Source organism: Oryx dammah, unplaced genomic scaffold, assembly GCF_014754425.2.
Source record: "Oryx dammah isolate SB20612 unplaced genomic scaffold, SCBI_Odam_1.1 HiC_scaffold_24, whole genome shotgun sequence".
NCBI lineage: Eukaryota > Metazoa > Chordata > Mammalia > Artiodactyla > Bovidae > Oryx > Oryx dammah.
The window spans coordinates 33808403-33831413 of record NW_024070208.1 but is presented as its reverse complement, the minus strand read 5'-3'; the positions used below and the strand labels follow the sequence as shown (position 1 = coordinate 33831413).

General features: G+C 41.2%; 1 protein-coding gene across 2 annotated transcripts; it reads right to left on the bottom strand.

The window, feature by feature from the left end:
• Positions 1–1411: 1411 nt before the first annotated feature.
• MTMR6 (myotubularin related protein 6) lies at positions 1412–21850 on the bottom strand. Of its 2 annotated transcripts, XM_040266778.1 has the most exons (15): positions 21691–21850; positions 18001–18117; positions 16448–16610; positions 14849–15006; positions 14544–14672; positions 12886–13020; positions 12120–12233; positions 10690–10822; positions 9821–9930; positions 9321–9446; positions 6819–6868; positions 6184–6384; positions 5686–5817; positions 5459–5585; positions 1412–3604 (listed from the first exon to the last, which is right to left on the bottom strand). In XM_040266778.1, exons 1-15 carry the CDS (start codon positions 21712–21714, stop codon positions 3344–3346), a joined length of 1980 nt encoding a protein of 659 aa, XP_040122712.1. In that variant the 5' UTR covers positions 21715–21850; the 3' UTR covers positions 1412–3343. The 2 variants fall into 2 exon arrangements, with proteins under 2 accessions (XP_040122712.1, XP_040122711.1); XM_040266777.1 differs by lacking the exon at positions 12120–12233 and having other exon boundaries at positions 1424–3604.
• Between the last annotated feature and the right edge of the window lie 1161 nt (positions 21851–23011).

The following is a 23011-nucleotide window of genomic DNA, read 5'->3' as shown; positions in this document are numbered from 1 at the left end:
CCTACAGGAAGGCCAGTGTCCTGATCACTGACACCACGTACTGGGCAGGGTGTGAAGCGGCAGGAAGCCTCAAGCTTTGCCGGTGGGAATGCAGATTCCCACACGCAGAATGCAGAAATCCTTGCCGGTGGGAATGCAGATGCAGTACAGCCTCTCTGGAAGACCGACCTGCGGGTTCTTACAACACTGGGCGCACTCTTCCCTTATAAGCCAGCGGCCACGCTCCTCGGTTCTCACCCGCACAGAAACCTGACTACAGATGCAGATGTTCACAGCAGCTTTATTCCTAACTGCCAAAATTTGGAAAGCAACCCAAATGTTCTACAGTAGGTGAATGGATAAATAACCTGTGGCCCATCCAGACGATGGAACATTACTCAGTGCTAACAAGAAGTGAGCTACCAAGCCATGAAAAAAAGAAAGCACACAAAACCTTATATGCATGTGACTAAGTGAGCAACTCTGTAACCAACCTGGAAGATTACGCACTGTATGACTCCTGCTGTGTGACATTCTGAAAACGGCGACACTATGGAGACAGTAGAAAGATGGGTGGTTGCTGAGCGTTGGGGGAGGCGGGGATGAATGGGTGGAACACAGGATTTTTAGGGCAGTGAGACTGCTCTGTGTGACACTATAAAGGTCAATACACACATTCGTCCAAATCCATAGGATATGACACCGAGATGAACCCTAAGGTAAACTGTGGACTTGGGGTCATTATGATGTGTGTCTCATCAGTCCTAACAAATGTGCCATCTGGCGAGGATGCTGACGACGTAGGAAGCTGTGCATGTGTGGGGCACAGGGAACATAGAAGATCTCTGGACTTCCCCTCCAGTTCTGCTGTGAACCTAAAACTGCCCGAAAAGTAATGGTCTTTAAAAAAAAAGTTGAGGTTAACTACCCCCTGCCCTGTTACCCCGCCAAACAAACTGGAAAAATAAAAAAAAGGCCTTCCACCCATCTTTATTTAGTGAAGATTTCCCAAGCTACTTCTAGCCTAACCAACCTGCTGAAAACACCCTCATATAAAGTCACACTCTTCTCTGTCAGGCACCTTCTTCTTCCTGATTACATGCAGGTCGGCCTCTGGGGAAGACCCTGCCCCTCAAAGGGACACACCCACTGGACACCACCTTCCATAGACGTTGAGAAGGGCGCAGTAAAATACTGATGTGACATCAGGAAGTGACAGGATGCAGTGACATTGTCAACTGTATCTGCTGAACCCTTCAGCCCTCTATGCTTATTTTAATTATTTTGGAAATGATTTCTATATATGTTATTATTTATCAACATTCACTTTTGAAAAGTGAAATGCTCAAACCTTGCACTATGATGAATATGTTATATGCAGGTCACTTTGCCTAAGTGAGGGAAAAAACCCACCACAACTCGATCCCATTTGTTTAAAAAAAAATTCAATGTAAAACATGAGCATTTTAATTACCTTTAAATAATATATGTAATAATGTACATGCTATACACTCCCAAACACACTGAACACAAATCCAATCTTATAAGACATATCCACAATCTACTTTTCACCAACATACACCCTGTAGGTCACTTAGAATGTTAACAGATTTCTCAGTCCACACATGAGCACATGAACATACATATATACGCCTCAAGTTGAAGATGAAGACAATAAACCAAAGAGCTGAAGATAGGAAGGGTGCTGTGGAAGATCCTAAAACCACAGTCAGCAACTGGAACCAGGTAACAAGGCACAACAGCTTCCCTTCTGTGGTCACAGAGATTAAGTTTCTCATCCCAGGGCTCAAATATGGAAACAGACTTGGCTAAATCACAGACTATACGTTACAGTGTGTTTCTATTACTGTTTAAAAACAAGTATTTTTCTTATTACATAATGCATTACAGAAAAGCACTGAAAAAATAGGATTAGATAAGCTCATACAATAAAGCCTGTTTTACCATTTGAAAAAGATATTTATGTTTAAAATCAATATAGCAGATGTAGGTGTAATAAAAAGCAGCAGAAGGGATCCGATGCAGATTTCCTAGTAACACTGAATCACAGCTTGTGTCACCCATGTCGAATTTTCCATTTTAAAGCCAGCTGGGTGATACTGTCAACTGAAAGTAATTTTCTTTTATTTTTTCTTTTTCTTGTACTTTAATGTTATGTACTAGTACAGAGAATAAACAGTTACTATAACATGGCAAAATGACACTCTTCCTAGCATCGAGATTTTTTGTTGAACATTACCTTTGTGTTAATTTCCCTTTTTTCTCTTCTGTGAAAACAGAGAAGAAAAAAATGTGTCACAGAGAAAAACTCATGCAATCAAGCAAAATCTGAACTATCTGTACTCCCTTTTTTAAGCCCAAAGATTCTTGAATAACTTGAAAACTTATTCTAGGAAGAGCAATTTGTTGAGAGATAAAACAGTTTGCAAATACACATATACGTACTATTCATTGTTTCTAATAACAATTTACAGCTTCAGCTTTGTAAACTCACACAGTCATCCAAGGAATAAGGCCAACCACAAAATAAGAATCAATAGGGTGCAGTGATCCGTTCAGAAAAAACGGTCAGATGTGAGCACAAGAAACCAACAATCGAAGCTGTGAATAAGTCATGAAATGTATCACTAAACAAATAGTGACCAGAATTAAACTGCCAGTTTGGTTGTTTTGACTCTGGAAGTGGGACCAGTCACACCTGAGGTTGGCAGTGTCCCTCGACCATGTCTCTGTAGGGCCTGCAGCTCTTGCGGGTATGAGAGCAACCTCTCACAAACACAGCCAGGCTGATCAAGCAAAACAGAACAAACCACTGCTCTCGGCTATAAAACCTTAGAGTGATGTAATGATTAATGAGTAAACTGAGGTTTTAAGGCTTTCTTAGAAATATTTTTCAGGGCACTTCAACAATAAATACCACTAATAGGCAACATTTGCAAACATTCATAGTTACATAATTGAAAGTACATGCCATGTCAATTATTAAGTGAGTCTTCTGGCAATCAAATTATACTTATGGAAAGCTATTCATGTTTGGCTGCAATTAACATGTAAATCATATAGACAGGTCACTTTACTAGCATACAGTACAAACTGTGTCTGGAGTACATTGGCAAATATATCACCTGCTTCTTACAGAAATGAAAGTCATTCATTCCTTGCTAGAAATGCAATTAAACTGACTTCTCTCACAAGAGTAGTTGTCACTCTGACTTCAACGATTAACCTATTAAACTCTAAGATCATTATTAAGCAAATTCCTCACGTCACGCACACAGACCACATTCACAATAATCGCACCGCAGGCAGCCAGAAAGCCCTCTCCAAAAAGCCCTCTTCGAGCCTAGCAGGTCATCCTGGCCACGCCATACTCCAGGCTGACCACCGCAGGCTCGGCTTTGGAAAACTCGTCTGCGTACTCGCTGTAGCGGTTATCTGCAGGGCTGCTGCCCTCTATAGTTCGAAGAACATTGTTCACAGGCAGCAGAGCCTGCTCCTTGAGACTCAGGGTGGCTTTGAGGGCGGGTGATTCAGGACGGACTGAATTTAACAATTCCTTGCTGAGAATTCCATCTGTTTGCTTATTTTTACGTCGCTTAATTTGCTAGAACAAAGTCAAATTTGAAAGAAATTATGAGCTGTACACCCCACATGTTCAATATATACTAGATAAAAGCTAGAAAAAGATCCTGCTTTTGCAAATGCTGTTTATGTACAATGCAAAATTAAATCTCAAAAAACTAAAATCTAGTGTAGGTGACACAGGACTGAGAATCCGAACTGTTCACAGTTTTTGCAATGGAAAGTGTATATTTGAGAGAAGAGGGTCACTAGACCTTCATATTTGAAAAGCACATACATTTCCTAGAAAGGATAAAAAGTAAGCATTTTATAATGTAAGAAATACATGTGAGATGGTCACCCTGAACTCCCAGCTGTACAATGTGACAAACACACTCGTTTAGCTGAAGATCTGTTGGCCTGATGAGCTTTGTTTGTGGTGAGCCTGCACTGGTCTGTTATGCGAGCACAACAGGCATTAGAACACGACAGAGTTTTTTATTTTAACAGATTTTAAAAGAATGCATTGGCAGAGTTCACACTCCCCAGATCCTCGGAATGATCTCCAGATAACCTTCCTGTGCCATCTAAAACTGTGGCCTCTCCAACAGGTCACTCACGTGGTCATGGGCTCCTTATCTGAGAGCCGACCAGCAACAGCCCTGCCTGAAAGGCAGACGGGACAGTCTCACTGAGATATAACAACTGGTTAGGCTTTTTTAAAACATGTACTTACTGATCCTTTTTGGCTAGGTATAATGGTAAAGAAATGTTTTAGGGTGGGGAAGGATTTCTTAAAAAAGATATTAAAAAAGGCGTAAGACAAAGACTGATGAATTTGCCTATATTAAAATTCACAGTATCTGTATAAAAAACACCATCAAAAAAATGGAAAAAACAAAGAATGGACAAAGCCATTAGCGATATATTTAACTAAATAAGAATTAGTGTCTAATATATAAAGAATTCTTAGAAACTGGTAAGAAAAAGGCAAATACGCCAACAGAACAATGAGTACAGGTTTGAACGGGCCATTCGCATGCAGAAAGGGAAAAACCAAATGGCCAACAAAAACATGAAAAGTCATCCAACTTCACCTGTTGTGATAGAAATCCAAAACTGCAAATGACCGAAATGTCTGGTGTAGCTGAACTGACAGACTGTGCCATGTCATACAAGAGAATATCAGGCAGTAGTTACTGAGAAAACAGATGAACTAAAGCTACATGGACCAACATGGACAAATTTAAGAACGATGCAGAGTGAGGGGAGGCATGAGAGTGTGACAGCCTTTGTACAGTTTTAAAATATGTGGCTCCTGAAGTGGAGTGAAGGGATTGGGCATTCGTGTAGTTTGCTGTCCTTTATAGAAAACTGTTTTCTTCTGTGTTTTTTTCAATACATAATAAAAACAATATATTAAGCCAAACAAAAGCTTGTGATAAATTGTTTGTGGATACAAGCATATATAGCGAAAGTATAAAGACATGGGCAGGAGGGACCAACACCAGGCTCAGTGTAGTGAGGGCGGGTGGGAGGATGCAGCAGGGGCTCGCAGGCTCTGCAAACAGATCAGTAATGCTCCTTTTCTTCAGACAGAAACGGGAAAGAGCTGAATCAAATACGACAAATGCTAAAACCTCACAAAGCTAGGTGGTGAATACCCTAATATTCATTATATCTCTTTTTTTTATATACTTCAAATATTTCAATATATTTTAAAATTCAGAAAATGCGATTTCAACTAACCTTCTTTTCAAGGCAGAGAAGATCTGATTTTGAAGTAACCATAGGTACTGGCGAGATTTCTATATATACTGATTTACACTGAGAGCACAAATAAGGAAATTAACTTAATATTCCAAATATATCACACAAGATGCTTCAGAATACTTACAGATTCCAAGTCCTTGATATCTTTCTCTAACTGCTTATTCTGCTCATTCATATTCATAATTATATTAAATACAGACTGCCTAGGATGCAATGTTCGATCAAACTGGTGGTACATGTTTCTCCAAAACCTTTATGACAAAAACAGACCAAAAAATAGAAAATTGTTTTCAACAAATTGTGTCTGAGAAAAATTGAGTATAATTAAGTATTTCAATAATGCCACCTTACTTAAAGTTGAAAGACACTGTATTTGGCTCCAGAACTGCCGATTTCTGAGACTGGGAACTGTAGAGAGGATTGAGGTACTTCTTCTGGTCGTCCAGAAGAAACGGCCACAGGGAGTACGTCTTCTCCTTCAACCTGATGTGATGAGAAAAACATGAAGACCTTCCCCAGAGACGCTGATACTCTCCTGTAAAGCAGGTAATCATTTCCCACAGTTTCCCCTTTTTCTTTTAGTAACAGTTTAACCTCACCACTGAATTTTTCACACTTAGGTTATACATACTTGTCTGCACACACGCCACACTTCAAAACAAATTTTTAACTATTAGCCGAGAGCATGAGCGGTGCTCAGAGCTTACTCAGCTGCAGAAATACAGACAGAAAAATATTCATGTTAAGACCCAGTTCTATATCACATCATCAAGACAGTTTAAGTTCAACTGTAAGTTAGACCTCAGCTAAATAGGAAAAAAAAAAGCCCATTTCAATCAACTGTCTTACTTGAGTTCTTCTCTTTCCTTCTGACAATTTGCAATAAAGTTTCCAAACTGGCACGAATGGATATGTTCATGGATCTGAAGAAGAAACGCTTCATTGAACTCGAAGGCTTGTGGAAACTGCTCAGTCAAATGCCACACACACTCCAAGAACTGAGTAAACACCGGCGAGACTTCCTTTGGGTCACCATCCAAATGGCCACACCTAACCCCCCCAGAAAGTACAAGCTTTTGAAAATGCCACTGGAAGAGGTCAATTGTTTGGGTACTGTTAAATTTACATACATATCCCCCCATCCAGAAAGAAAAAGTCCTAAAACATTGTTATATCGTCATCAAAAAAACCCCCAAAACCTGTCATGTTTCTATTGAAACAATTTATGAGTTTTTCAACCAGTTTTAAAGGATCTATTACATTCTAACCACTACAATCCAGACAAAAAGGAAGGTAATTAAACTGCCATGAGAATTAATAAAAGTATGAGACTTGAAAAACAAATGACAGAAAAAAAATTAATTCAGTTTTCATACAAAAACCCACACCACTCTCATTTCCCATCATGAAGAACCAGAACATTCTGGTCATCTAAACTAGTTCTATTAATTTTACAAAACACCTGAACGTACATTGTGACTCACCTCTCTGAAAACTTATGTCCAAAGGAGATCCAATCTTTTTCTATTAAAACCTTAATGAGAAAAAGTAAAATCCATTTTACAACTCTCTTCAATTCCTTTTTTGTTTAGAATGGATTCAATCCTGTTATCTTAAAAACGCATTATTTTTTAAACTTATGGTGGCAAATAAAACTGTTTAAATTATAGGCAAAAACCAGCAAGAACCTGAGTTACAGGTTGGCCTAATAGAAAATGAAAATCATTTATAAAAAGAAGCATAGTGGTATTGTGACTTATTTTTTTTCAGTTGCGTTTAAATACTGTAAGTGGAAAGCATATTATAAAACACTACTGTATTCTGTATGAGTGATGGTGATATATGTACAGAAAAAGGTTAGGAAAATGCAAACCAGGAGGTTACCAGTGGTTACTGGGTGGTAGACAGGGGTGGATGGTTTAAATCTTTTGGCTTACTGTACATCATTTCCATAATATTGATACTTAAAAGAAAAAATAATGGTAAAGAAACCAATAAAAGTTTATATTCAAATTCAAATGTTGATATCTAACCTCTTGAATGAACTCTGTATGTTTTCTCTATTACAACTCTACTAAAATAATAGGCTTCTAATTATTTTCAGTCTAATGTCAACAGTATTATCTTTGTAGTATTTAACATACTTTCTAATTTCATTATATAATCACTAAGTACATCCTTTTCGATGTTGAAGTTGTCACTTTCAGCTCCTCTAACTTTGTCCTGAATCTCTCCAAGAGGCTACAGCACTCGAGGATAACGTGCAGACCCTGACGTCACAGTGCCCAGGCTCAGATCCCAGCTTCCCTACATTCACACCCCGCAACTCCTGGCACCTGTTCTTCCGCCTGCAGCCCTGGACTTTACCGTGGGCTCCTTGCCGCCCTTTGACACACCCATCTCTGAAACTTAACTCAGTACCCTTCTCACTAAACTCACTTCTCTGCTGTCCAAGTGAAGAGCAGAATGACACAATCCATCCTGCAACTGAGCCCTGAGCCTGCACACCATCCTAGAGGAGGACTCTTCTCTGGCACCACCTCCAGTCCCAGAACAGCTCTTATCTGCTGTCTTGACCTCCCCGGAGGTGGACCTGGCACCCACCCCCCTCCATCCGTCTGCATGGCACTGCCTTAGCTCTGCCCTCTTTTCTCCCTAAACCATCCTAACAGTTTTCAGCAAGTCTCCTAGTCTCTGCATTCAAGACATCAAACCATTTTTAAAAAAACAGTTCTGAGCATGTTACTCTTCCTACATTTAACGGCTCTCACCACCCAGGGAGGGTGAGGTCCAGATGCCACACTTTTTTTCCTCAGGCCTGCAACCCACTCCGCTCTCCTGCACTCGACCCACCCTTCACACAGCCTGCAGGCCCCTGAAGGAGCCATGCTTTAGTTCTCACTGGTCCTTGGTCTGGGAGGTTCTCACATAGTCGCTGGTCACTGCTTGAGTCCATTTGGACATCAAGACAATGAAAGCAAAACACGGCCAAGGAAACGTCTTGTCTCACATGCTGGAGGCAAGTGGAACTGCACTTTATCAGCAGTACTTCCACTTGGCCTGTCCCCAATTCAATATGTTGGCTCCACAAACACAACGGTTCTGAAAGGGGTCTGGGAGTGTCCAACCTTCCCCTGCTAAGGTGGCACTGTGTGGAGTAATTCTAAACCAAGGAAAACTGTTCACCAGCTCTTCATTTATATACCTGCCCTGAGTTAAGATGCAAAGTTTGAAAACACGAGTTAATCTGATCATATGTTAAACAAAACTCAGGAGCCAGGGCTTTAGGGCCACAAAACAAAATCTGTCCAACTAGAAACTGTCTCTTCAGATTTAAAACAAGCTTCCTAAAGTGTACCTAGGCTTCCCTAGTGGCTTAGAAGGTAAAGAATCTGCCTGCAATGCAGGAGACATGAGTTCAATCCCTGGGTTGGGAAGATCCCCGGGAGAAGGGAATGGCAACCCACTTCAGTGTTCTTGCCTGAAGAATCCCAGGGACAGAGAAGCCTTGTGGGCTACAGTTCATGAGGTTGCAAAGAGTCAGACAAGACTGAGCAACTAACACTTAACACTTAACATGTACCTACGACTGAGAAATGAAGATGTGTTAAATACAAAGTTTCCCCTGGAATATAATTTATAAGTACTCTTATCTAGGTCTTGTCTTACATTATTTACATTTGTTAGATTAAAAACGAGGGAGAAATGCTGAATACTTCTATTGCAATACTTTGGCCAGGAAAAAAGTTTAAAACTTTTTGTCAAAGAGATGGCACAAGTGGAAATTCTTCTAACCCAGGGTTTCTCAGCCTCAGCACCGCGGACATTGGGCCAGGTACCCCTCTGCTGAAGGGCCGTCCTGTGCATTACAGGACACTACCAGCTGGCCCTCCACCAGCTGGAGCCCAGGTGTACCCTGCTCTTTAGACATAAACACCAAAACGACTTCTGCTTGTCTCCGCTGGCCTGGCCAAGCAAGCCCTTACCATGAACCCTCTGATTGTCCGGTAGTAGGGATCCAGCAGGAGAGAGCCCAGGGAGCAGACCTGTGAGGTCCTGTCCCAGCCGTCAGAGCAGTGCACCAGCACACTCGCGCTCTCAGCCTCGATTGCCTGAAAAGAGACCACACACTTCGATTCTACCAGGACACATTTCAGCTAGGTTAGCAGATATGCATTATGAAGAAGAGTTAGGGTTGCAGCGATAATGCTGTCAGAGCATATTCTCCAAACAACAAGACACAACTCAAAACAAACTAAAAACACAGACAAGAATGCCATTTCAAAGCGCTGGGGAATTTCTTTTGAAGCTCCTACATTAACTGCTATATGATATTTTTAAAGTTCCAATTAAAGTAAATCTCACTACAGAGATAGAATGTAGTAACAGCGATCTGACTGTGAAGGATATGAGCACCCCACAGAATGAACCTGTTCCTTCCCAACCACGGAAAGACCACGATCGAATGTGAGGGATTAAATGTTACTCTGGCTAAGAAGATCGCAGCGTCCATCACAGCTTTGATGTGGCGAAGCCATCCTGAGCTCTCCAGACCAGAGTAGAAATCGTTGACAGAAAGCCCTTTGGTACCGTTGACTGCAAGGGGAGAGACAGTCCAGTTAGGAAGGAGCCTGAGTCCCCACTTCTATTCAAGAGCCCCCACAAGGAGCCAGCCGGAGAAGAAGACAAAAAAACAGGCTAGACTCTTCATACATGGAGACATGCTATTAAAAGCTCATTAATGGATTTTGGGGTACATTTTTCTGTCATTCCTTATGTTTTGAAAAGAAAAAGTTCCAAAGTCCCTTTAAAAAAAATCTGCAACACAAGTGTTTAATTAAAAATAGTCTGATATTTTAATTTTTAAAATTCCATATCAGGACTGGAAAGATAGCTTAATATTTAAATAAAACATTGTTATATATTAAATCTTCATGGTACTGACTGATGAAAATATCTAAACAATAGCAATTTTTTGTAAAACCATTAGAATTATACTGCCCGATAAATATAGTAGCCACTACTGAAATATCACTATTAAACACCTGAAATGTGAGTATTCCAAACTAAGATGTGTTGCAAGTGTAAAAAACACCCTAGCCAATTTCTAGGACTTAAAGAGTTTGAAAAAACCAAAACATATTATTACTAATTTTTTATACTGATTACATATTAGCATAATGTTTTTAATATATTAGCTTAATTATATTATTAAAATTTATTTCAATTGTTCTTTTTACATGTCTGAAAGTAACTACTAGAAAATTTTTAAGCATGTAACTTTAAATTTTATACTGTGACAAGCATTATGTTTCTGTTGGACAAAGCTGCCTAGAAGGCATGCAATAATCGTACCTTCCAATAATTTCTGAAGGCTGGACCGCATGACATGGATATTTTCAATTCCAACAAACTGAAATCTAATATTAGAATAGTTGTCTTCATTTTCATAACCTTTTCCAGCTGCTCTGTTGGCCATTGCATTCAGCTGAAATTTTAAATTTTAGAAATTTAGAGACAAATTGCCTTTCTCTTTTAACTTAATTTACCAAATATCATGAAAACACTAAATAAACCACCTTATAGCCAGCAGAGTTTAAAGGAAGTCATCAAGACTGAATGTGCTACCATTTTTAAATAATTGAAACGTATCATCTATATTATTCAAAGTACACGCTTGCTATATAAGGATCAGATAAGAAATTCCCTATGCATAATTCATGAAACTGATTCACATGTGTATTTAGTTAGTCTTCCAAATGTTTGTAATATTTCAAAATTTATAAAAGAATTATCTCCCATCTAAACACTACACAATTCAGTGTTAAGCAGAGCTGTTACAGAATGAACTTTCAGACTCACTTCAGAACAAGCCTGGAACACCTGATCACTCAGAAAGGCACAGGGACCCTGAAGCACAGCTGAAACATAGGTCAGGTCACTTGGGATCAGATTACACAGTACACCCCACAGTATGCAATGAGATAGCCTGATACAGCTCCAAGAACTGGGCCCCAAACAACCTGATTTCTAAGAAGAAAAGACCGCCTACGGGCCCATGGTCTTAGGTTATTAGATCAAATGCTCTCAGAAGTTAATATTTGGCATGTTTAATTCTTTCAGACTATGTTATGACATTTGTCAATAGTCTTAAGGAGCTGGATGAAACAGAACCTAAACTGGAAGAAAAAACTGCTTTTCTTACAGTGGACTGGGGCTCAAGTTGGTAAGAAGTACAGTTACATTGTCTACTGATTCACTGGTCATTTGGGATCTATGATAACTAAGGCAAGACTTGGATATTTAAAAAATGCTTCCACATTATTACTACTTGGGTTTAACTAGTAAAACACAACAATCAAATAAAGATATACATTTTTTTGTGTGTAGACATCAGTTATATAAGAGATATTAGGGCCTGAGAAACAAATCACCCTCAGACCTCATGTTCAGAAAGTCTTAAATTACAGTCATCCTTTATATCTAATATTACCTAAAAATAGTGCTATGCAATTAACCCACTCAAATTATACTAGGAAGTAAACCAAAATTTTTCTTACAAGAGATAACACCAACACTCTTGACTTCTAAGAAAGTCTCTTTCTGTTAAACAAAGATTATCAAGCTATCAATCTCTAACTTTTAATACTTAATTTACACAAATTACTCTTATCTTCTTTTTCTCCATTATCTTTTGTAAAATTGCATAATGATGAGAATTACTTCTACAACAGCTATGACTCCTTTCAACAAAGCTGCCTAAAATTGTGTTTTGTATCGCTCACTCGCTTTTTCTCATCGCTTTCTCCTATTTTCTCATCATTCCAGATTTTTGAAGAAATCCTCACTATAATTCTGCCAATGTCCTTTCGTGTAGCCCACCAGCTCTGCACACGATGCTACAATAAAAATTAAAAGTAATGTTAGCTATTACTTTTGAGGATTTTAATTATTTTAGTTTCAGGATCCTACATGAATTGGTTGTTTTACTGCATTGACAAAAGGAAAAAGGGATTTGGACATTTGTCCCAAAGATAAAAATTTATCCTGACAGGATAGATACCTAACAGAACAATTGTTTATTGTTCACTAGTTCAATGTTCAACGTTCAACTAGTTCACTAGTTCAATTCTCTAGTTCAATGTTTCTTAAGTTAGCTATCTATTTTCCTTATTTTCTTGAATATTCCATATTAAGGAACATCATTTTAACAGTGTTTTGCCAATTAAAAATTTGATGGAAAAAAAATCAGTGAGAATTTCTAATTTTCACAACATACTTCACAATAACATAATGCTGATATACCATCTAGAGCTCCCAATATAAAATTCAGCTTTCCTAAACTTGTACATGTATCAGAAGACATAAAAAATCACAACCTGGGTTACTGGGAACTGGGTCTCCTAAGTTGGTGTCCTATAAAAGATTGATTTCCTTAGCCTCAGTTCATTTAAAACTAGGATTCAGCATGTTCAACATGGACACAGCGCCCGGCTCCCACTAACTGAATCAGCAGAGACAGTGAACTGCCAGGCTGTACTGGACACATACTCTGGGTCTGGTGTCCATGACGTACATGTAGCGGTTGGCTGGGTTGGCTTTGCTGATGGCCTGAAGTAAGTGTTCATCTTCGAGGCACCGGGCACTGAACCCTGACAGCGGCTGACTGCAGCGACAAATGGCAGCCTAGTTATAGAAAGAGAGAAAGCAGGTTACCCAGAGAAGTTGAAAACATGCTTAAAAGAAAAAACCCACGGTTAAAATCAAATGTGCAATCTGTTTAAAAGCTGACAGGACGATTAGATTTCCTGGTGGCTCAGATGGTAAAGAACCTGCCTGCAATGCAGGGACCTAGGTTCGATACGTGTGTTGGGAAGATCCCCTTGAGACAGAAATGGCAACCCACTTCAGTGTTCTTGCCTGGAGAAGTCCACAGACAGAGGAGCCTGGGTTGCAAAGAGTCCAACATGACTGAGCGATTACTACTTTCACTTTCAACTTGGAAATCCTATTTGTATTAAATACCTTCTAATATTTTGACATTTACCTAAGTTTTCTCAATATTCTCTCCTATTAAGAAACTGAATACCTCCTTACTCAAGAGTTTGATGGAAAAAAAAAACCAAACTCTTTGGTCCTAAGAAGTAACAAACTGTTTGATTCCCTATCAGGTAACCTAACCAGATACTTGCTTTCTGTGCTCTGGGTTACAAGATTCTTTCAAGTTCAAGTAACTGATACAGTCAATAAACGTAGAACAGAATTTTTAAAAATAGCAACGCTTGAACTTTTACTTTCCAAAGTCATTCTGATATCTAATTAGAAATCACTGATGTTTATATATAATGAGACTTATGAGAAAAATAAGTTTCAATTCAAATTTGGTTAAAATATAGTCAATCTAAGAGGGCAAAAATATCTATAATAAGCCATGTGTGTATGGCAACCCACTCCAGTACTCTTGCCTGGAAAATCCCATGGATGGAGGAGCCTGGTAGGCTACAGTCCATGGGGTCACAAAAAGTCAGACACGACTGAGTGACTTCACTTCACTTCAAAGTCTTAAAAAAGATTTCTAAGATTTATACCCATATACTTTTTCTCCAACCTCATTCTTATTAAATCCAACTTGACCCTACCCAAACATTATAATTATAGTATCATGAAGGAAAAAAGTAAACGTAAATTCACATTTACACAGTTTAAACTCACACACAAAATAAAATCATGGAAATGTAAGAAAATACTAGAAGAAAATAAGGATTGCCTGAAGATACAGACCTATTTTCTGTATTTGTTAACCTGGGCACTGAATATATATTTTCAGCCCAGTTTTTCCATTTAAAAAATGTACACAAACATGGGTGTGTCAAACAAAAGCTATAATGAGAGTGATAAAACCCCTATGACTTTTCTGTGAAAAGTTGATGAGGAACTTCTGTTTGAAGTTTTACTTTTTACCTCTTGCTCCCATCTAAAACCTGACTAAACTTCTAATAAAGGTGAGGGGAGAAGACGACAAGTATGAAAGTTTCCATATTCCAGGATAATTTTGTTTCAAAACTTCAGAAATGTAATCAAGGAAAGGTCAGCACTTCTCTATCAGCAACACTGATGGTGACCTCTAAGTGTAGAGATGGGTACTCTTTTGGACACCTGGACCTGTAGAGGGCTCGTACCCCAGTAATAAGGTCAGAGCATCTCCTTACCTCCTTACTCTGGTGGTAGTAGGAGAGAACGGGAAACCTCCCCTTGCTCCGGAACTTGGAACTACCAACAATTATTGGTTTGCTTGCTATTCGCGGCACATACAGTTCTCTGGGGTAAGTTTCACAAATCTGTAAAAATCAAACAAAACACACCGATTCTACTCACAGTTCTAGAACCAGGTTAAAAATCACCTTTAAAAACCTCTAAAACTCACTAAATGCAAGAACAATAAAAGTTACTGCTGTGACGGTCTCCAACTCCAGTACCTCGTACTCTGAGTACCTCCGGGGAGGGAGATGGGTACCTTGTAGTCTCGGTTGGCGTCAGACAGCTGCCAGTTGCAATTGGGCACTCCCATCCTCTTATACTCCTCGGCGAGGTCAATGAGCTCCCATCCCCGCAGTCTTTCAGCATCGTTTTGTTTGGGATTATAAGAGAACGCATAGAGATCTTCGTATTTTGCTACAGTATACAAAACACATGAATATTAAGAGGCAACTTCTAGGACTTAGGACACTACAAATGAGAGTAATTTTTCAGTTTTATCTATTTAAAAAATCTTCAGAGAGACGGCTAACATCTGAACATACTACAACTTAACACCTCAGTTCTTTGAAATGGATGATTATATCTAAAGGCACACATATTGATCTGAGCTCCAGTTTATAAAATCAGCAAGAGCTAGTAAACAATACACGCTCAGCCACTCCTTCGGGCCTGACTCTTGTGACTTCATGGACTGTAGTTCGCCTTAAACACTACACTGCAATACTTCCTTTCTCCAAAAGTAAAATTTTAAAGATACAAGGAGACATTCCCCAAATGAGATGTGAACTGGAAGCTCAGTGTGCACTTAGTGGAAAGCTAGAGGTGGCATACAGAACCGGAGGCTGCACACACCCCACCATGGGACAGTGTGGACCCAAACTGGCAAAGGCTGTGTAGGGCCCTAGAGACCACCTACTCCTGAACACGGCCAAGCCCCAAAGTCACAGGGCCATCCCTGATGCAAGACATGGCTGCCCTGGGGACACTGGGATCAATGGCATAGGCTTCCAGGGCTGGGAGAGGGGAGTGAGCATGCACCTGCTCCCAGACCGCTGCCACCCAGGTGTTCCACACAAAGGAACATTCAGGAATCGGTGTCCTTCACTTCCAGGAGAGCATGATTCCAGCATGTCCTGGAAGGAAGCCTGAAGACCCCAGGGGCGTAAGCAGTGATGTGTGTCACACCCTCACTGCCACCCCTGCTAAAACGGAGGTCATGCCCTCAGGCTCCACTCCCATGGATTAAATGTACTAACCCCACTGCTATCAGAGGAGGCTGACTGCCCTTAACTTAATTAGGAATCAATTTCCAAGTCATTTCTCTCAGTTGTGAGATACCCACTTTAAAAAAAATCTGTGCTTCAGGTCATCAACAGACTTTAAAAACATCCACATAAATCTACCGTTTTTCAGTGGTTTTAAATGTTTCACTCTTTGCTTATTATCACCCCTTCTTTCAGCTTCCCTGGTGGCCCAGTGGTAAAGAATCTGCCTGCCAAAGTTGGAGACCCAGGTGCGATCCCTAGGTCGGGAATATCCCCTGGATGAGGGCATGGCGACTTGCTCCATTATTCTTGCCTGGAGAATGCCGTGGACAGAGGAACCTGGCGAACTACAGTCCATGAAGTCACAAAGAGTCAGGCCCGAATAAGTGACTGAACAACAATACCTTCTTTGGAAACCAGTCTTATAATTCAGAAGTTTCTAACTATCTATAGCCCAAATTTTTTGGAATAGAGTGCACATGACCTTAAGAGTAACTTAAAGTGCAAAACAACAATAATGAGATACTTAAAAAGCAGCTTAGAGAATCCATGTCAATTGAGAAGTAAGCTTTGGTCCTGAAGAACAGCACCTTGCTTTGACAGCTGCAGCAGAGAGTTGTAAATATCGTGGCAGTCTCTCTCTCTGGGAACAATGAAGTGCACGGTCCGGAAGTTCTTGCACTGGATCACCAGGGGGCACCCAGAAGTCGTCAGAGCGAGCTTCTCCACCGAGGCAATATGGTGGTGCAGTATCTACAGCGCAAGAAAACATTTGCTCATCATCAAACTAAAGCTCTTAAACGACCAAATGCCCACGCCAGAAACATGCCGAATACCGCCCCACCACTGCACCTGTTCCACACACAATCATAGCTTGAGAACAGGGCCTCAGAAGCATCTTTGCACCCTGCCCCCTTCTCTCCATCTCCACGGTCATGGCCCTAGGTGCAATGTCCCCACTGTTCCCACCTGAGCTACTGTAAAGAGCCTCCGCAGGCTCTCTCCATAGCCACTCTTGACCTTCTCTAAGCCATCTTCTACAAGGCAGAGGAGTGACCGTTGAAAAGCAATTAAGCAGTTGACATATGACACAGCAATGCCACTCCTGGGCACATACCCAGACAAAGCTACAATTCGAAAAGATACATGCACTTTAAGTTCACAGGAGCACTGTTCACCATAGCCACGACATGGAAACCGCCTAAATGTCCACTGACAGATGAGGGGATAAAGATATGCATATATGCGATGCAATATTCCTCAGCCATAAAAAAGAACAAAATAATGCCATCTGCAGCAACACAGAAAGACCTAAAGACTCAAAGGCAAATACCACATACTATTTACATGTGGAATCTAAAATACGATAAAAATCAACATATCTACAAAACAAAAAAAGGCTCACAGACATAGAAAACAAACTTGTGTTTGCCAAGGGGTCAGAGAGGTAGGGGTGGAAAGAAGGGGGAGTTTGGAATGAGCAGACGCAAACTATTACATATAGGATGGATAAACAAGGTCCCACCGTACAGCACGGGGAACTATATTCACTATCCTGTAACAAATCATAATGGAAAAGAATACATGCATGTATGTAAACATGAAGCTGAGTCACTGTGGATGACAGAAAAAAACAAAACCTTGTGAATCAACAATACTTCAATATAATTTTTAAAGATAAAATAAAAAATAAAAGGCAATTATAAAAAAACTAGACTTGCTGCTGTCTAGTCATGCTATGCCCCATTCCTCTAGCCCCGCTTCAAGTCCAAGTTCCCTTGCATCCCTAAGCTCTGGTGACGAGCCGTCTTTCGGCTCCTCCGGACGCATCAAGCTCCTTCACACAACGCTGCGCTGCCCCAACCTGCTGGGATGAGGCAGCTCTAACTCTTCACCTGGGAACTTCGAGTGCGGGAACTTTCTGGCCTTTGCTTGCAATTCACCACTGAGAAAGAACGCCACTCACTCCAGTGACACCACTGTTTTATTTAAAGAGGAGGGCAGATGTAATCATGTGACTGTGAAATTTCCTCAGTTAAGACAGCCAGCCAACAGGAGCATTTCTTTGCACATGTTCAGAGAAAACACGGTGTGAGCCCACAACTATCATTACAGTGACGAGCGCAGCACAGGCCCTTCTCACCCAGGTTTCTTTCTGATGAGCATCTATGAACAGCAGATGCGTGGCTGTGAGATACAGCGTTCCTGTTAACGACTTGTTGCTGGTACTGAACCGGTCAAGTAACTTCACTTGCTCAACCTGAAAAAGAGAAAGTGTTATTTCTCATTACAAAGTCATATAAATTCTTTTTCTTTTTTATCTCAGTACTTAAATGTACAGCTTCAAACTGTTTCCTCCTTCCGTTCAAAAAGATGAGATTACTTAAGGTTGAAAGTTAAATTTTACATATCTTGGATAATATATAAGCCACCAACAACATTGGTATTACTTACAGCAACAAATACAGCCTGTAGAGAAAAACTCTGTAAGAATTTTAACATAAATATGAAAGGGAATCAGGAAGGAGGGGTGTGGTATCAATAAGCATAAATATTTTTCGTATCCAAGAGTCAATGTATTTTGTACGTTGGCAAGTCAAGAAATAAGTAAGGTTATTATCCAGGGTTAGGAAAGTAAACTACCACTGCTCAGGACCATTTCTTCCTTAAATAAAAATCTAACTTTATTATACCACACACTTCTCATCAAAACATAAACATGTTTAAAACAATGGGATCAACTACTGCTGACTCCTCCTTAACTGTGAGAGGCGCAGCTGAAAAAGGACACTCTAGTCAGCCAACAGTGATACCTGGATATAAAGCTCATCTGTCTTATTTCCTGCAGCAATTAAAGCAAAGTGCTCTAACGAAAAGAGAACTAGCGCATATACATGGAAACAAAGGTTATTATAAAGTGTCAATGCTACTCAAGCAAATGGTCTGTATCTTGAGTAATAACCTTTGCACATTCATTTACAAAAAAATGGGGACGCGTAGCAAGCTGAGAAGAAAGCATCACTTTTGAAATAACTATTTGAGCCTCAATGGGATCAGATTTTCAAGGGATAGTCCATTCTTTAAACAGCTCTAGGAAGTGGTCTTTCATACACAGAGCGCCAAGGAAAATCCTCTCATTCCATTCTGTAACGTTCCATTCACAACAAGCAGCATACCACCATTTGGCATCAACATATGATGCCAGCCAAAGCACTGGGGCCTGGCGGGGGAGAAAAGGATACATAAAAAAAGGACTGTCTCCGCACAGCTCCCTTTGTTTCCGGCAAGACTCCCGTTAGGGGAAAGTTAGAGCTCAAAGTAAGAGACAGCTGCTAAGCTGCTCACAAATACAGCCCGGAAATGCACTTTCAGAAATGCAAATTCAGACTTGAGGTCTTTATTGACACTATACAGTTAGTAAGCCAAATGTGACCGAAACAGGATAACATATCTGATCCTAAATTTTAGAACTATAAAGCCATCTAATTAGTAGTCAGATAAAATACTTTATCTGATACATCTCTGGTTAGTAAGCAATAATTTTCAAAATGACTAAAACAGTACAAAAGACAACACTATTTCTTTATTTACTTATGTCAAGAAGAAGTCTGGGGGAGAAGAAGCTCTTAGAAATTATTAAGATTTCTGAATTAATACTAATACATTTGAACAAACAGACTGAAAGCAGAGAGGCAATGGAAAAGCCACTGTGTAGTTTGTGGGTGAGACAGCTTTGAGGTAAATCCTGGCTCTAGCTCTCACAGGCTAACTGGGAAGGAAGGTCGCTTAAACTCTTGAAGCTGATTTCCTCCTCCTCCATAAATGGAGATAACGTCCCCAAGGGCAGCAGTAAAAGGTCAATGATGATTTTGTATAAATTAACATATTTGGGAATTGTAAATATTGTGAAATCACATTGTAGAGTTGGCTATTCTGACATACCCTTGCTCAATAACAAGTAATTATCACTTCTCAAATACAGCCAGTCTGAACAACACAGAACAAATCACTAATTATACAGTTACTACTGACAGTCAACTCTTGATTGCGACTAAACTACACAGGTCAAAACAGCTAAATAAACTGAAAGCAATTCATTTTTAGTTTTCAAATACTTACAGTTACTTTTGCAGCAAATTAACTGTCCAGGTGAAGGCTATGTGTAATAGAAACAAAAAGTTGGAAACAAAAAATAGAAACAAAAATCTTTTAGGAATTTAGGAGGAGATCCAGTCCACCAAGCAACTCTCAGAATGTCTGCCCAGCTCACTGCTGTGGGCCCAACACGTAACAGTACCTAGGAAATAACTGTTTAACTGCAGTTCACTCACAGGCACTTGAGAGAGCAGGAGTGGTCTAAAGCTATAAAAATAACCCAAAGAAATAAAGGAGCACACTTGAAAAGTAATGTTAATAAGAAATTAGTCAGCAATCTTTTAGTTTTTTTAAAAAAATTCATAAAAAGACCTTACTAAACCACCAGTATGGGTCCATTGTGAAAACGTAAGACAAAATTAAAAAATTAAAGTCCCTCAACTGGCAGTTATGAAAGTCATGGGCAAGAAGAGCATGAGGGCTGCTACAACCATAGAAACAGAAACAAAGATATATAGTCATCATAAATTTCAGGTGAAAAGATTTAAAATAAGCCGAGGGATCCTAAACATTTTCTAACTTCTGTCCCCTCTAGCCAATCCTGAGGAGTAGGGTTTGCTCTGATTGCTTCAATTCAGTTCACTCTTTACTACTTTTTCATTGTGCGCTCCACAATGTGGCCAGTGGGATGAAAGATGCAATGAAGAGGTGCAACTGGGTACAGAAGGAAGTCATGGTGCACACGGCTACTACCTCACACACACCTGCAACCTGGAAACCAGGACAAGACCCTGGTCTGAGTGTACGCTAATCCTCTTCTCCACCTCTGCACCTTCTGCTACTTTGCCTCTTTACTTAGGCACCCTTCTATCTTCAAACTTTAAGTGGCAGTAACTTGAATTCCAGAGTTACTTTATCTTTCCTCTCTTAAACATACAGAGAGAAATTTTTTTCCAATGGGATTACTTTTTAGCATCTTTAATTGTATTAGATACAGCATGTGCCATGTTTTTCTTTCTTTTTTTTTTAAAGCTTTAATATAAATCCGCCTTAGGAAGGTTTGTGAAACATTTTAATGATATCCATCTCACATTCTCCCTGGGATAGATGAAGAAGACGGATGTCTGCTCTTTTCCCTGCAGGAGCTGTAACTTGAGGATGAGCCACAACTGACCGACGGCTTCGGCAAAACCCGGAGGGAGAGTCAAGGCTCACAGGAGGTCCTTGTCCTGATTTTGTTAAAGGCTCCGTGTGGGCCATTCAGTGCTTCTGATCGCGATTTGTTCTGCCCTCCCCCGCCCTAAGTTGAAGATGAACTTCACTGCCGACGGTCAAGCAAGTCGCCGATATTCCGATGTCACTCCCTTCCGTTTTCACAGCTGTCCCAGGATCACAACCCTAGTGAGTGCCCTTCACACACAACACTGAAGCGAGGGGTTTCGTGAGTTCAGCTGCAGAGCGTTTCCCTCAGACACATTAAGACGTTGGGGTCACACTCCCCTTCTCCGGACCTCGTCTGTGCAGCTGACTGGACCCTAAAGGCCCTGGAGCGTGAAGCGGCGCCGGAAACCGCCACCCCCGGGAAAGTGAGGTGGAGCAGGTGATAGAGCAGAGGCCGCTAGCCCCTCGGGACTGACTGCAGGCCCCCGGCGCCCAACGCCAGACGGAAAACCCGCCCAGGCCGCCCGGCCCGCTGGGCCCTCCGCCGCTCAGCCGCGCCCAGCCGCTGTGCACCCACCTTGGTCGTACGGATGTGTTCCATCCCGACGAGGCGCCCACCTGCCGCCGCCGCAGCACGGTGAAGAGGAGGACCCCCGAAGCGGCGCGCACCACCACCGGCCCGCCGCACCCGCCGCGCATGCGCCTCCCACCCGCCGTCTCCTGGAAACACTTCCGCAAACCCCAGAGCCCCGAAGGGGCGCGGCGCGGCGCGCAGAGCGGCAGCAGACTCTCCCCCGGCCCTCGGCGGGACGCACGGCGCCCCCTGCCGGTGCAGGCTTTCCGATCCCCCGGAGAGCGTGGTCTTCTCCATGGCAACTGGCCCGCGCTTCTACCCGGTGGACGAGGTAGTGGGGACCCACCGTGCAGAGCATTCAGTGGGTGAGGGAGAGACGGGGAGTCCCTGGAGCCCCTTTACCATATCAGGGGACGGCACCAAGTCTCCATACTTCCGCTTTTGTCTGAGCTGCAGTTCTTTCACGAGAATCGCAGTTCAGTTCAGTCGATCAGTCGTGTCCGACTCTTTGCGATCCCATGGACTGCAGCACGCCAGCCCTCCCTGTCCATCACCAACTCCCGGAGTTTACTCAAACTCGTGTCCATTGAGTTAGTGATGCCATCCGACCATCTCATCTCATCTCGTCCCCTTCTCCTCCCGCCTTCAATCTTTCCCAGCATCAGGGTCTTTGCAAATGAGTCAGCTCTTCGCATCAGGTGGCCGAAGTATTGGAGTTTCAGCTGCAGCATCAGTCCTTCCAATAAATATTCAGGACTGATCTCCTTTAGGAAGGACTGGTTGGATCTCCTTGCAGTCCAAGGGACTCTCAAGAGTCTTCTCCAACACCACAGTTCAAAAGCATCAATTCAATATCCATACATGAATACTGGAAAAACCATAGCCTTGACTAGACGGGCCTTTGCTGGCAAAGTAATGTCTCTGTACTGTCTAGGTTTGTGGTAGCTTTTCTTCCAAGGAGCAAGCATCTTTTAATTTCATGGCTGCAGTCACCATCTGCAGTGATTTTGGAGCCCCCCAAAATAAAATCTCTCACTGTTTCCATTATTTCCCCATCTATTTGCTGTGAAGTGATGGGACTGGATGCCATGATCTTCGTTTTCTGAATGTTGAGCTTTAAGCCAACATTTTCCCTCTCCTCTTTCACTTTCATCAAGAGGCTCTTTAGTTCCTCTTCACTTTTTGCCATAAGGGTGGTGTCATCTGCATATTGAGGTTATTGATATTTCTCCCAGCAATCTTGATTCCATCTTGTGCTTCACCCAGCCTGGCATTTTGCATGTTGTAGTCTGCATATAAGTTAAATAAGCAGGGTGACAATATA